Source organism: Oncorhynchus kisutch, linkage group LG3 (genome assembly GCF_002021735.2).
Source record: "Oncorhynchus kisutch isolate 150728-3 linkage group LG3, Okis_V2, whole genome shotgun sequence".
Lineage (NCBI taxonomy): Eukaryota > Metazoa > Chordata > Actinopteri > Salmoniformes > Salmonidae > Oncorhynchus > Oncorhynchus kisutch.
This window is the reverse complement of record NC_034176.2, coordinates 40,558,638-40,574,316: the sequence shown is the minus strand read 5'-3', so window position 1 is coordinate 40,574,316 and position 15,679 is coordinate 40,558,638. Positions and strand designations below refer to the sequence as shown.

The 15,679-nt window shown below is 41.2% G+C and overlaps 2 protein-coding genes across 2 annotated transcripts in view; one reads left to right on the top strand and one right to left on the bottom strand.

Moving 5' to 3' along the window:
- Positions 1–361: 361 nt before the first annotated feature.
- On the bottom strand, positions 362–2,785 carry LOC109882918 (60S ribosomal protein L37). Its single transcript, XM_020475008.2, has 4 exons — positions 2,529–2,785; positions 1,936–2,071; positions 1,574–1,658; positions 362–464 (listed from the first exon to the last, which is right to left on the bottom strand). Exons 1-4 carry the CDS (start codon positions 2,529–2,531, stop codon positions 395–397), a joined length of 294 nt encoding a protein of 97 aa, XP_020330597.1. The 5' UTR covers positions 2,532–2,785; the 3' UTR covers positions 362–394.
- Positions 2,786–2,819: 34 nt separating this feature from the next.
- LOC109882907 (lipoxygenase homology domain-containing protein 1) overlaps positions 2,820–15,679 on the top strand; it is a 39,080-nt gene continuing 26,220 nt past the window's right edge. Inside the window, exons 1-16 of the mRNA XM_031806108.1 lie at positions 2,820–2,967; positions 3,462–4,397; positions 5,282–5,396; positions 8,392–8,472; positions 9,302–9,486; positions 9,639–9,737; positions 9,895–10,043; positions 12,563–12,686; positions 13,147–13,256; positions 13,420–13,560; positions 13,698–13,833; positions 14,219–14,379; positions 14,586–14,672; positions 14,823–14,958; positions 15,047–15,201; positions 15,385–15,545. Of these exons, the coding sequence (XP_031661968.1) occupies positions 4,112–4,397; positions 5,282–5,396; positions 8,392–8,472; positions 9,302–9,486; positions 9,639–9,737; positions 9,895–10,043; positions 12,563–12,686; positions 13,147–13,256; positions 13,420–13,560; positions 13,698–13,833; positions 14,219–14,379; positions 14,586–14,672; positions 14,823–14,958; positions 15,047–15,201; positions 15,385–15,545 (2,126 nt within the window). The 5' untranslated portion in view covers positions 2,820–2,967; positions 3,462–4,111. The remainder of the gene's footprint in view (positions 2,968–3,461; positions 4,398–5,281; positions 5,397–8,391; positions 8,473–9,301; positions 9,487–9,638; positions 9,738–9,894; positions 10,044–12,562; positions 12,687–13,146; positions 13,257–13,419; positions 13,561–13,697; positions 13,834–14,218; positions 14,380–14,585; positions 14,673–14,822; positions 14,959–15,046; positions 15,202–15,384; positions 15,546–15,679) is intronic.

The window sequence follows — 15,679 nt, the reverse complement described above, 5'->3', positions numbered from 1 at the left end:
GTGTCCCTCTACTGGTTGCAGGAAAACCTTCCTTCAAACAAGTTTTAGTGATAAAACTGAATCCCAAACACAGGAGGTTGGTGGCACGTTTATTGGGGAGAACGGACTAGTGGTAATGGCTGGAGCAGAATCAGTGGAACAGTTTCAAATACATCAAACACATGGTTTCCAGGTGTTTTGATGCCATTCCATTTGCTTGTTCCGGCCATTATTATGAGACGTTCTCCCCTCAGCAGCTTCCATTGATCCCAACACTTAATGGTTGCTGCTATAGGGTTCTTGACAGAGTTAACGGTTCAACATTTTGATCTTCATTGTATAACCTAAAACTGACCAAAGAAGAGGATGAGAGGCCATCAAGTTGTTTTATGATGAATTTATTTTCAAACTCAGCCTAGGAAGAGCTAGAGGCAGCCACTGCTGCCCTCTTAGGCTTAGGGACAGTTCCCTCACGGAATCCATTCCTGGAAAAGACCAGAGAAATGTAAATGTGTTAATGAGGAAGGAGGACAACGAATTGTAAACTACATTCATATCAGGTGGTCTCAAATGCTTTACATTGTGAGGAACATAACCCCATCCATCCCCCAACATGTACCACCCGTTTGGAAGATGGCACGGCAGAAGAGTATTTGGGTATTTTCCTTTCTTCTCAATTGATATAAGCCTACTCAGCATCTTAAAAATCTTCTGAATGTGTTATAAAGCAGTGTCCAACTTCAGTGTCATCCGGTTCAAAATAACTTCTGTATGGGTTAACACTATGACCAATGCGATGTGTGGTATGACGACCCTCCATTGTTACATGGCCTCCCACTTGTCTTTATCTTTCTTGTTTCTGTTAGCTTTTATGCCCTTAGTTGGGTGTATATAGCCTGTTTCAGTGTTGTTTATAAGTCTACTAGAAATGAATCTAACATCACATCTTAGAGCTGAGTATGTGATACGAGACTGGTCTTTCACTAGTAACTTACATAGCAACAATAGCTGTTCGTGCCAGGTAACATTCAAGAAAGAACAGTGAAATAAGCCTTCCAACTTGGTGATATCAAAAGTCTCCAGTGATCATGAGATGTCAACAAGCATTCAAGTCTCTCACTGCAATGGCCTTGTCAAATCATGCCAGCCTAGTCACAATTTGATTGCAGAAAAACACATTTGACGAGTAGTTTACCTAACAGTCACTAACTAAACAAATAAAACTAACACCACCTACCTCATGGTATTATATCAAATTAACCCCTAATATTATCTCAACATTAACAAAACTGAGGGTTCAACCCGGCACTGAAATGTATCTGTGTAGACCACAACCAAAGCCATCAAGGCAAATCTAGCTGGTGAAATCACACCTGTTACATTACAATCAGGTGCTTCTCTGCACAGCCAAAACGTTTAATCCAGTCTCACATTCAACAGGCAAAAATGCAAGCAAACAATGGAGAAATTGAGGTACATAATAATGCCTAAAGAACAGCTCTTCTTAGAATTCCGTGGGAAACATTGCTTTCTGTCTGCATCTGATGTACAAATCCACTCTTGAAATTCATTGCAAGAAGGATGTTGGACTCACCTGAATCTGCGGTAGACGACCCTCAGGTGTCTGATACGGCCAGTTCCGGTAGTGCTGCGTCGCTTGGCCTTGGCACTCCAGTTATCTGCACGGGTAAAAATGATGAGCGTGTAAGACACAATGAAGAGCAAAACTGCAGCTTGTCTAAACCCCCGCGTGTGGACATCTTTAATTTCAGCTCTTTTCTTTTTGACATAACGTTATGCATCACCGAAAACTTGACATGACCTGCGGCATACATCCATCCATCCATCTTGCCTCACTGATGAGTCCCCATTGGTCACACCGATGGATGAGCTGATTTATCAATAACAACTAGCTAACCACCTGCCAGACTTTCAAGAACAGCATGAGCCACTCACACTTTCTCTTGCGCTTTTCGGGGTAGCCACACTTTCCGCAGGAGGACTTCTGGAGGTGGTATGCCTTGGAGCCGCACCGACGACACAGGGCGTGCGTCTTGTTGCGACGTTTACCAAATGACGACGTTCCCTTAGTCTGGGAAACATAAAACATGTATGAAAAGCAATAACAATTGGACAGTATAGTTAATTCCAAACACAGCATTACATACAACTGCATAATGTCACATATCTATGTCAGTTGGCTGGCTAACATGATGCTAGTGAAAACCAGTGAATCTTAGGCACGGCTTTCGCTTTTTTTACACGATGAAAATAAGGACATACTAATGAATACAGTCTTTAAAAATATATATTTTATGGGGGACAAAAAAATGGTTTGCTTTCATTTTGAGAATGATTGGGAAACTAGTTAACGTTACAGTTCATTCGTCGGGTTGATAACTACTGATTATGAAACTGAACCCGTGAAATACTGGGGTCTGTGACACTTCATTGCTTTCATCTTCACAACAATAATGCAGATGATAAGGGAGAAAATGCATTAAAGCAGATGATTTGAGATTTTCAGTGTAATCTCGGTCCACCCTTACCATCTTCTTGCCGAAGTTCGCACGATAGAGACCGGAAAAAGGTTTTGTGTTGCACTAAATTCAGTCCGTACCCGTATGCTGTAGCAAAACAAGAGCTGCCAATAATATGTTCCTTTCACTAGCACGGAACGTAACTAATTGATGTTGGTCGTTGAAATTTAAATACAAAATACTGTAATACAACATGTATTGTATTATAATTATATTTTTATTTTGAGATAATGTTAGCCCATCATGCCAGATGCCAATTTTGCCCCGAGAGACAGGAACAGCAGCGAATACTAGCGGTCTGTTGAGGCTACTGCCAATTTTGAGTCCAGAAAATCCGACATTATAACTTTCATCTCCCTTGCTCACGTGGTTAATACTTGTTTTTCTTTATGCATATTTCTTTGGACCTTCAGCATGACTACATGAAGTTGATGAAGCGATTTAGGAGGTACTTAAAAAAAACGTTATCCTATATAGTCACCAGGGAGTCATCATAAATGATATCCATTGACTGAAAGAATAACGTAAATGCCTTTAGTTCTGCTGTCGTATCGCATCACATCACAAATATAAACATGTTTAATTCCATTGTTTGTAAACAAAGTCATTGTAAATACTTTATTGCCTCAAAACATTAAAACTACAATTTGTATATCATGTATGTAAAGAACTTGCATGCATAGCTCTGTCAATGAATTTGAGTGGTTACATTTCTCCAGCTCCATCTCTCAGCGGTTTACGAAAACAGTGGCAGGTTGTCTGATGTGTTATTGTTTGAACCACATATCTCCTCTTTGAGTTGTAGAACCCTCATCAGCTTCTAATGTAGGTTAGAATTTTCTGTAGTGTTCTGGATTTTCACAGGGGCTTTCTCAACTGATCAGGTGACAACCCAGCAGTGGTAGTAATTTGTATGAGCTCAGTGGCTGTTTGCTGTTTCAGGTGGGGAACTACAGCAGGAGAGGGCTGCCCCAGCCACCTCAAGCCACCCTGCAGTCTGCTCTACCCAGGAGCCTGTACGGTTCTGGCCCCATCCTGCTGGCACCGGCTGGTCACTACGGTGACACTACAGGTCAGTTTAATCGTGTTTCACCGGTACACACTGGAATCAGTTACAGTTACAAGGTAGTAAATAAATTAAAGATGTCCCCGGAAAAAAAACAAAAAAAACAATGCCAAGGGCAGTGGTGGAACCGAAGAGGTGGATGACGAGAGCTCAGAGGATCAGGAGCCAGAGCCCAAGACGAAGCGTAAGAGGGTCACTGGCACAGAGGATGCTGGAGCTGGCAGGGGGAAGAGGAAGAAATCAAAAGCTCCAGAAGAAGGGTACCACTCTGACACCTCTGAGCCTGATGCAAAAAGCAGCAAGAAAAAGGGGGAGAACAAAGGAAAAGTAAAGAAAAATAATAAGAAAGCTAAGAAGGACAGCGAGGAGGAGTATGAGGTGAGAATCAGCGAGTCTTAAGAGTACAGATGATGAAGATCACAGTGATACCATCAATAACAAGAAAAAGAGAGCAGAGAGGCTCCCTGGTGTGATTGAGGCCACCAGTAAGGGAACCAAAAAGAATAAAGACCACCAGGAGAACGACATGGGGTCAAAGGACAAAAAATCTAAAGACGACGACAAAAAATCCAAAAAGGACAAGAAAGAGGGCGAACAAACTCGCGAACAGGGGGATGAAGAAGGGGATGGCAAAAAGAAGAAGAAAAAGGCCAAGAAAGGCTCAGGGGGGGACAGTGATGAGGACACCAAAAAGGGGAAAGGCAAAAAAAAGAAGCTGGTTGAGAACTACGTGGAGATCTATGAGAATGAACTACGGAACTATGAGCCAGATACCATGGAGAACTATGAGGATGAGTACCACAAGAAGAAAGGTAGGACACATTATATTGTACATTGTACTGTGTAACTAGAATGTGGCACACAGATCAGGAACAGAAGTAGGTCACAGCATCAAACATAATGGTAATAAATGGGCACAAACAATAAATGAAAGAACATACAAAATACAGACCTCATAGTATTATTGGCTGGCTAGCTTCAAACATGATTGCCAGAAATATAATAGGTCTACTATACAGAAAATATTTGCGTCCTTAACTATTTCTCAATGCATGAGCTCCCCCCGTTATAGGATGACTGCAATTGATTAATACAATGGCTGTATCATTGCTGGTTCCTGGTGTAATAGCTTTATTGTTGACCTTAATCTTCTGGGTAATACAACACTTAAAGTATTCACAGGTATGAGGTAGGCCTATGTCTGCATCTCAAATGTAACATGACACCTATCAATAACAATGGCTTGTTTAACTTAATGAAAAGGACCGGGCAATGTTATTACATTTTTTGGATGTCTACCTAGAATACTTACAACTAGTTGTAGACTTTCTTTATTTTTCACTCTACAGTACTGTTTTAGTCACTCACTCACTCACTCACTCACTCACTCACTCACTCACTCACTCACTCACTCACTCACTCACTCACTCACTCACTCACTCACTCACTCACTCACTCACTCACTCACTCACTCACTCACACTCTCTCACACACACACACACACACACACACACACACACACACACACACACACACACACACACACACACACACACACACACACACACACACACACACACACACACACACACACACACACACACACACACTATATCTCATTCTCGATCTGACTGTGTTTTTTATCTGTCTGTCTGTGCCTCTAACTCTCTCTTTGCCATGTCATACACCCCTGCAGTTTATGAGGTGGTGACCATCACTGGAGATGAGAGGGGGGCGGGCACCGATGCCAACGTGTTTATCACTCTCTTCGGGGAATATGGCATCACTCCGAAGGTGCATCTGGCTAGCAAGTGAGTCCCCTTTGTGGACTGTCTTAGATATTATATACAATTGAATTTTTGAATAAATAAAAGTAGTCAATTATCAGTTTGTATTTTAATCTAATTAACATTGATGTTGTTAGCCAAACTGAGACAACATGAAAAGCTCTACAGAAATCTGAACTGTAATCTAATTAGAGCCAATCCTCTCATTACACTGACATACATTAAATTGCAAAACATATATTGATTGTTTCTGTTGGTTTGAGGTTTAACATCTGTTCTTTATCCTTTTATCTCCAATATCACAGCACGGAAAAGAGGTATTTCAGTGGTAGTCTTTTACTGTTGGGTCACATTTTATCCTGTATTATTGATTGTTGAAAATACATAATTAGTATTTTGAGCAGAACTGTCATCTGGGGTACATAAGAAAAAAAATGTAGCTCTCTCGTACAAGGTGACTTTTATCAATATATACGGCTCTATTTATTCTCATATTTGAACATTCAAATTAGCATCAAAGTAGACATCATGAAAGACAACATATCCCTGCACGTCATCTCTAGTTGAAACCCTTGCTAAACAGGTATTGTGTCAATTTAAAACTTTAATAAGTCAGTTCATAGAATTGCCAATTTAAAGAAATGTAGCCAGTTTATTCACTACTATATTTAGCTAACATTAGATAGTTAATCCAGAGATTCTTACCTTTGCCTCAATTCGGTGGTCTCGTCTAGATCACCATGGTATTTGTAGTTCTTAATGATAGCCACATTAGCAGCTAATTCACATTTCATTTTTGGGGGGTAAATACACTACCGGTCAAAAGTTTTAGAACACCTACTCATTCAAGGGATTTTCTTTATTTGAACTATTTTATACATAGTAAAATAATAGTGAAGACATAAAAACTATGAAATAACACATATAGAATCATGTAGTAACCAAAAAAGTGTTTAACAAATGAAAATATATTTTATATTTGAGATTCTTCAAATAGTCACCCTTTGCCTTGATGACAGCTTTGCACACTCTTGGCATTCTCTCAACCAGCTTCACCTGGAATGCTTTTCTAACAGTCCTGATGGAGTTCCCACATATGCTGAGCACTTGTTGGTTGCTTTTCCTTCACTCTGTGGTTAGACTCATCAAAAACACATCTCAATTTGGTAGAGGTCAGGGGTTTGTGGAGGTCATCTGATGCAGCACACCATTTCTCTCCATCTTGGTCAAATAGCCCTTACACAGCCTGGAGGTGTGTTGAGTAATTGTCCTGTTGAAAAACAAATGATAGTCCCACTAAGCCCAAACCAGATGGGATGGCAATTCGCTGCAGAATGCTGTGGTAGCCATGCTGGTTAAGTGTGCCTTGAATTTTAAATAAATCACAGAGTGTCACCAGAAAAGCACCCCACACCATTACACCTCCTCCTCCATGCTTCATGGTGGGAACTACACATGCAGAGATCATCTGTTCACCCATACCGCATCTCACAAAGACACTACGGTTGGAACCAAAAATCTCCAATTTGGACTCCAGACCAAATGACAGATTTCCACCTGTCTAATGTCCATTGCTCATGTTTCTTGGCCCAAGCAAGTCTCTTTTTCTTATTGGTGTCCTTTAGTAGTGGTTTATTTTCAGCAATTCGACCACACAGTCTCCTCTGAACAGTTGATGTTGAGATATGTCTGTTACTTGAACTCTGTGAAGCATTTATTTAGGCTGCAATTTCTGAGGAAGGTAACTCTAATGAACGTATCCTCAGCAGAGGTAGCTCTGGGTCTTCCATTCCAGTGGCGGTCCTCATGAGAGCCAGTTTCATCATAGAGCTTGATGGTTTTTGTGACTGCACTTGAAGAAACGTTAAAAGTTCTTGACATTTTCCGTATTGACTTCATGTCTTAAAGTAATGATGGACTGTCGTTTCTCTTTGCTTATTTGAGCTGTTCTTGTCATAATAGGGACTTGGTCTTTTACCAGATAGGGCTATCGTCTGTATACCCCCTACCTTGTCACAACACAACTGATTGGTTCAAACACATTAAGAAGGAAATCAATTCCACAAGTTAACTTTTAAGAAGGCACACCTGTTTATTGAAATGCATTCTAGATGACTACCTCATTAATCTGGTTGAGAGAATGCCAAGACTGTACAATGTTGTCATCAAGGCAAAGGGTGGCTATTTGAATCTCAGATATAAAATATATTTTGATAGGTTTAACACTTTTTTGGTTACCACATGATTCCATATGTGTCATTTCATAGTTTGGATGTCTTCACTATTATTCTCCAATGTAGAAAATAGTCAAAATAAAGGAAAACCCTTGAATGAGTAGGTGTTCTAAAACTTTTGACCAGTAGTATATATTGAGAAAGGTCACCTTGTCCTAGAGAGATTTACACAGTTTTCAAAATGCCAAACCAGGGTAAGCCTACATGAAACACAGCCCTTATTTTAAGTGTTTAAGAGTTTATAAAATAAAGTAATTGTATTATTAATAAAAAATAATACTATTTCTTTAAGTGTTTATAAAATAATGGTGGAAAACCTATTGTAACCCTTTCCTTATTTGACTGCTAGGTTTTATGGGTATTATGAATCATACTGTGGTATTCTATGGCTCATACTTATTGAAGAGATTTGGTTTGAACAGCAAATCATTTCTATAAGGTAAATGCAATGAAAACATAGTAAGACAAGTGTGTTTGGTAATATGATTAGTGTTTCTCCTGCTTATGTTGCATTTCGTGTTTTTGTTATGTGTGAAAATGCAATATTTTGGAATATAAATGGAATTTGACCCGATTGTGTGTCTAAATTGCATTATTCTCAAAGTTTGCTTCGGGATGCTTACTTGATAACATGCCTGTTTTTGTTCAAGAATAATTGTCTACTACCTTAATTTCAGTTGAAGCATTATGCATAAGACCTTAAAATACAGCGAGGAGTTGGGAAGTTCTTTATGCATTTTCTGTGTAGTCTCATACCTTATATTCTACTTGTATTCCCATTTCAGGAGTAGAACAGCCTTTGAGAAGAACAAAACAGACGTCTTTAGGATCAAAACTCATAACGTTGGGCCTTTGAAGAAGATACGGTACGACAGCTCCTCTGCCTTTACAGAAGACTGGACATGTGTGTAGATGTAAAGTTTCCACACTATTGTAGAGCAGTGGTTCGAAATGTTAACATTTTTGTGACCTACCAAGTAGACAAAGACAATGTTTCTAGAAAAACCCTGACTTAGGTTGCAACTTAATAGAGACTTGCTATCACCCACCATTTGGGAAACTCTGCACTAGAGACCTGTAGTACTTTTGCCTTTCCTTCAGGATTTAGTATGATTTGGTACAGTATATGTAGTGTACAAAACATTAGGAACACCTTCCAAATATTGACTTGCACCCCCTTTTGCACTCAGTACGGCCTCAGTTCGTCGGGGCATGGACTTTACAAGGTGTTGAAAGCGTTCCAAATCTTTACGCCAATGCTTCCCACAGTTGGGTCAAGTTGGCTGGATGGTGGACCATTCATGATACACACGGGAAACTGTTGAGTGTGAAAAACCCAGCAGCTTTGCAATTCTTGACTCACTTAAACCGGTACACCTGGCACCTAATGCCATACCCCATTCAAAGGCACTTCAAACTTTTGTCTTGCCCATTCACCCTCTGAATGGCACACATTCACAATCCATGTCTCAATTGTCTCAAGGCTTAAAAATCTTTCTTTAACCTGTCTCCTCCCCTTCATCTACACGGATGGAAGTGGATTTAACAAGTGACATCAATAAGGGGTCAAACCTTTCGCCTTGATTCACCTGGTCAGTCTATGTCATGGAAAGAGCATGTGTTCTTAATGTTTTGTACACTCAGTGTATATGTTTAATTGGTTAATTGATTGATTGATTGATAATACTCCTGTAGGATAGAACATGATAACACAGGTCTGAATGCCAGCTGGTTCTTGGACAGAGTGGTGGTGACTGATATTACAAGACCTCACATGAGGTTCTACTTCACCTGTAATAACTGGCTCAGTAAGGTGGAGGGGGACAACCTGTTTGTCAGGGATCTGCTGGGCAGCCTCGACCCCATGGACTTGCCCAAATGTAGGTACCATGTCCGCCATCTTGGATTTGATTGTGTTGGATGCAGCCTGTGGAAGGTTCTTGGCTGAGATTTTAGCATAATATGTGTAAAACCAGTTACAATCTGATTTAGTTGTATTATGGTTAATCAAACGTGTGTTTTTCTCTGGTAGATAATAAGTATGTAGTGAGCGTGTTCACAGCAGATGTAAAAGGCAGTGGAACGGATGCTGATGTCTTCATCAACATCTTTGGAGAGTTTGGTGACACCGGTGAGTTTCATTCCAGACAATAGGTCATTTTAATGGTTAGTAATGAGTGATTGAGAAACTAAAATGTGATATCTTGTAGGTTACGGATTTACAGTTTAGGATTCGGGCCCGTAGTACTCAAACATGCTCTGTGTGTTACATCTGACCCTTTTCATAGGTGAGAGGCGGTTGGACAATAAGAAGGATAACTTTGAGAAAGCCACGGAGGACAAGTTCACTTTAGAAGCTCCCCACCTCGGCAAAATTAGGAAGATTACCCTGGGTCACAACAACAAAGGCTCTTCCGCTGGATGGTTTGTGGACAAGGTACAGTACAGTTAAAGCAAGACTATGCTATGGCTATATGAACAGTTTTAATCTGGAGGCTCATTAGGATATAAACTCATAAAATGAAGGAACCAATGTTGCCAGCAGACCTGGGTTCAAATACTATTTCAGGTATTTTAACAACTTTTCAATACATTTCAAAACAAGTATTCAGATAACCTTTATTTGAAGAAAAAAAACAAGTAGTTGAATATTGGAATGTATTTGGAAATACACATGGAAAAAAATACACTAACTCAAATACACTCCCATGCATTTAACCCAGGTAGTTTTTAATACAATTTGGTCAACTATTTGGTTTAAAAAGATAACCATTCAAATACTCAACTGAAATACTTGTTTTGGGCTGTGTATTTGAACACACTCAAATACAAGTATCACTGGGGAAGCTAAGCCAGGGGAAAAAGCCATATTGCAACCTATGTGTTGTGATAATTGCATTGTTTGCTCTATGACCTATTAGTTGATATGCCTTGCGACCATGATATATGCCTAAGGCCAAGACAATAAGACACAGTGGCAGAATAAATTCAACCACACCTTTTGTTTTATCACAAAACCGGAGAGCAACCACTGTCCGGTGAAGTCCACAAAGCATTTTGCACGTAACAGTCACATGACCTACAGCATGGTCAAGAAAGTTCATGTTTCCAACATTTTCAGACAACTAAGAAACTATTGATTTAGAACCACGGAGAGTTATTGTAAGTCTCAAAGTTGAGAGCTCAGAGCTGCTACACTATTCCAGCACCATTTCAACTTCAAAATTTCAACATCATCAAATCACCTATACTTAGTCTAATACAGTGACAACTAAAAGATACCAAAAAACAATTTAGTCCAATCAACGTAAGCTAAATATGATTTGGCTGTCCATGGTTCTGATTTGTGTATGTGTGTGTGCGTTCCTGCAAGTAGAAAAATCATGTTGACTCACCCTGCTTGTAGAGAAACGCCAATGCCATCCTCCTCTCTTTCAATTTGAAGAAACAGTCTATGACTCATATAGTACATGCTTTTATTTACTACCTGGCTAAAATGCTTGCTCGCTAGCCTATCTTCCTTCCATGGGCAACGTTAGCTAGTTAACATTAACCTTCTACATCTAGCTACATAGTGAACTTCCATCCTCTCAGTTCAGGGGCACAATTTATTTTATGGTTGTATCAGAATAACCATTATAATCATTCACAAGTATGGAGAATTAATTAAAACCACAAGTTCAAATCCCTGTCTCCATCCATGGCTAATTTAGGAAAGGGGCAATTTTAGCTAGCTAGCTGGCTAGCCACCGAAGGACAAGAACACAACGAGATGCAACAATTCAAATTGATTCTAGGAGTGAAGTCAAATCCAAACTGGCTTCCCATGACACTTTCTTTTGGTGCGCTGGGACCATACACAGTTGAGCTCACTCAGTTTAGCTCAACGCTGATTGGCTATTATATTATATTTGTTTTTATTAAGGGAGGCCAAATGCTCAATGGCTTCCCTTGCATTCAATGCTTATTTTATGAATACATCCCACTGTAAAAATACACCAAATAATTATTTTAAATAACAAATAATCAAATACATATGTATTTGAACCCATATCTGGTTGCCTGAACTGTTAAGACAATGGTTGTTTTAGACGGATGCTGCTGAAATGCAAGATGAAGGAACAATCCATCCATATCATTCCATATCCTGCCCTATTCTATGTTTTACTGTATGTGAGCCCCTGTTGTCTCTGGAGAGGTATTTAAGACATGTGATCCTCATCTCCTCCTCTCCTCTCCTCCCCTCCCTGTCCTCTCATCTGAGACTGGTGTCCCATCACCTCCAACACATTCCAGTTACAGTGTGGAACCATGAGATGAGTTCACACACACACACACACACACACACACACACACACACACACACACACACACACACACACACACACACACACACACACACACACACACACACACACACACACACACACACACACACACACACACACACACACACACACACACACACACACGCCAGAGGGACATCCTACCCAACCTGTAGTAAAGGGACACCAGGCCTCATTAAGGGATTATATTTCCAGTAGAGGGACAGTCTGTAGATGTGATCCTGATTGCCACACACTGACACCAAAGATCACCAAGATAGACATGATTTTATTCAGGGCTAATTCAAGAAACCATAACTTGCACCTTGAAAATGTGTTCTTTTAATGTATGGTCCTGTTTATATCCTGTATTCAGACCCATGAATGTGTCACCCTGTTGACTGCTTAAATGGAGGGTTGATGTAGGTGCTTGTTTATCCTCCTCCTTCCCAGAAGGACATTTGTCAAGTGTAAAGGTTTTGACCAGGGGTAACCAGGATGGGCTTTGAACTAGGAATCATGCAGTTACAGACACTGTGCCAATAGGGTTAGACCCCTTGGCAGACGCGAGGGAGGCCAGGAAAGGGGCTTGAACACAAACTGTATATTGCCCCTGGTCCTGTCCCTGCAGGTGCTTCTGGATGACATGGGAAACAAGTCTCTGTATGAGTTCCCCATCAACCGCTGGTTCGCCATCGATGAGGATGATGGGAAGATTCAGAGGGACATCCTAGTTGGAGGCAGTGAGCCCACAGGTGGGGAAAGACCAGACAACACTGTATATGACCCCCGAAACAGCAAAAAGACACATTACACTATTACATTACAGAATATTCAGTATTCGGTTCATTAAGCAGATATTCTTATACATAGATTTACTTTAAGTAACAAGTAAGTAAAAGAGGGCTGAGCAGCAACAACGAAAAATAAAGTATCATATGCAAATTCCTCTGGCTATAGGAGGTGCATGTAGACATTCACAGTGCAGTTGTCTCCATATTTAGTGCAGTGACATCTGCAATGATTGATTATTTCAAAAAGGAAACGAACAGTAAATGTACAATATCTCAGACCCTCCTGACATTCATTCTAGTTTCCACACTATCAATGTTTTGATTTGGTTTTCCTGTTCACTCCTCTCTGAGTGGGTGTTCTGAAGCAGAGACGTGAGTTGGCAGAGTGTCTGATTAGCTGACACGTAACTGTACCCGCCAGGTATTGTGTACCACGTCCAGGTGGTGACAGGGAAGGTCCGAGGAGCTGGCACCAACTCCAACATCCACATGCTGATGCACGGCACCAAGGGCCTGAAGAACAGCGGCAAGGTACAGTCATACATCAAGTAGCATGTCATTTTAGAATGAATTGCATTTCCCTAGTCCAACGTGGCTACTTCCCTCCTTTTCGTCATTCATATTCATTAGAAGTCATAGGTGAAAGCAACGTGGTGTTTGTCTGTATAGTGATTGTACACGGTCTCTTCCACAGATCTTCCTGCAGGGGGGTAAGTTTGAGCGTGGTCTGACGGACATCTTTAACGTGGAGATATCTGCCCTCCTCAGCCCCCTCAGCCGAGTCACCATCGGCCACGACAATGGAGGAGTCAGCGCTGGCTGGTACTGCGAGAAGGTGCGAGTACACACATACACACGCACACGCACACACACACACTGATATAAATAAATGACTTCCTTATATGTTTAACATCCCAATCTATTTCCAGTCAACATATGACAGTGAATCTCTTGTGCGTGTTTATGTTCCAGATAGTGGTGTTCTGCCCGTTCACAGGGATCGAGCAGACCTTCCCTTGCAGTAAATGGCTGGATGAGAGTGAAGGTGACGGACTGATAGAGAGAGAGCTCTATGAGATGGTCTCACTAAGGCAGAGGAAACAGAAGAGTAAGCCACATTACTTGAATTCTCATTACCTCTCGGATGTAATATCTTTAATTCTCTCGCCTAGCTATTCTTAAACATTTTATCCCATTCCATGTGTAATAGATAGGGAAAAAAGCTGCTTATGGTACTGTATGTCTCTGAGAATCTGAGTAGGGTGCTCCAGGTCCGCAAATATACAGAGTTCCAATTTCCATTCTCATATCAGTGGAATGTAAACATCGTATAACTTTTGTTTCTAACATGGAAACCGTTAAAATTCTGACTCTCAAACTGAGTTTGCTGAACAAATTCTATATAATCTGTATCTGTGGTTTGAGGTGTTTTTCCAGAGTATGTGCCTGTTGAGTTTGGAGAATACTTCTCAGTTTTTTCTGGTCGTCTTCAGAGCACCCCTGGTCTCTGTGGATCTGGACGTCAGATCTCCCTGGCGCAGGAACAGACGCATCCGTTTACTTCCAGATCTATGGGGAGAAGGGCAAGTCAGACGAGATGAGACTGGACAACAAAGCAGACAACTTTGAACAGGGCCAGCTGGATAAGTTCATGGTGTGTATGATGTATTTAGGATAGATGGATGGACTGACAGATGGGTGGACTAAAAAGACAGACAGACAGAATGACAGGCAGGCAGAAGGACAGACCGACAGAATGGCAGAAAGACAGACAAACAGACAGACGTACTGATTAATCGTTACTCAGATTAATTCCTGAGTAACGATGGATGTGTACTGTTCTTGTTATTCAACACACAGGTTGAGCTACCTGACTTGGGGAAGCTTACAAAATGTCGCATCTGGCATGAAAAGAGAAGCCCTTTTGCAGGGTGGCATTTGAGCAAGGTGAGCAAATGAAAACATTAAGAAAAAAAATCCACAAATAAGCTTGAGGTTCAGATTCTCTCTGTCTCACACCCTATATAATGAACTACATTTGGCAAGAGCAGATGTGATAAGAGATCTGCCCTGTTGACTCTCTTGGTGTTTCCGCAGGCATCTCTGATGAAAACTTTGACAAAGGAGAAGTTTAAGTTCCCCTGTGAGCGCTGGCTGGATACTAACGAGGATGACAACGAGTTAGTTAGAGAGCTGCCTGCCACTGGAGACCTGATTGCTGAACCCCTGCCCTGTAAGGTCACAAAGGATCATCTACTGCATTGTTTCACCCTATGCAAACATACTAGCGTTGTTAAGTGAATGCTGTTGTGTTGTTGTAGTGATAAAGTACCGTGTGACTGTGTGCACGGGGAAGTTTGGCGGCAGCGGGACGGACGCCACTGTCTTCCTCAATCTGATTGGTGACCTGGGGGACACAGGCGAACGTACGCTGGTCAACTGCAAAAACAACGTCAACAAGTTTGAGAAAGGCAACGTGAGTCCAGGAGACCCACGCTAGGCCTCTTGGAACATATCTAAGGATTGCACTATAGGCTGTTTACTCAAATGATAAATTAACAGGATTTTCCACATACCTTAGCTGTAATCGATTCACCAAGACAGTTTTTACATAAATGTCTTCCTCATAGATCTCTCTATCTCTCACTCTCTGATTCAGATGGATGAGTTCATTATTGAGGCGGTGTCAATCGGGCAGGTGCGGCGTGTGCGTATCGGGCACAACGGGCGGGGCGGAGGTTGTGGCTGGTACTTGGAGAAAGTGATGGTCAGGGAAGAGGGACAGGCTGAGTCTCAGGTTGTAGAGTTCCCCTGCGGCAGGTGAGACATGGAACAGGAGTTTGTGGAACAGATGACTTAGCCAGGTATCTCCTAGGACAGGTATGGAATGTATGTAACATCTATGACCTTGGGGAAGATGATTGAATAGGTGCCAGGTGATCAGAGAATAGGGT

Bases quoted from the DNA above. Each gene is read 5' to 3' on its own strand.
- LOC109882918 (XM_020475008.2), bottom strand. The intron at 1,659-1,935 runs GTGAGTGGCTCA...TTACCCGTGCAG, and splicing joins CGAAAAGCGCAAGAGAAAGT to ATAACTGGAGTGCCAAGGCC. The intron at 465-1,573 runs GTGAGTCCAACA...GGTCTTTTCCAG, and splicing joins GTCGTCTACCGCAGATTCAG to GAATGGATTCCGTGAGGGAA.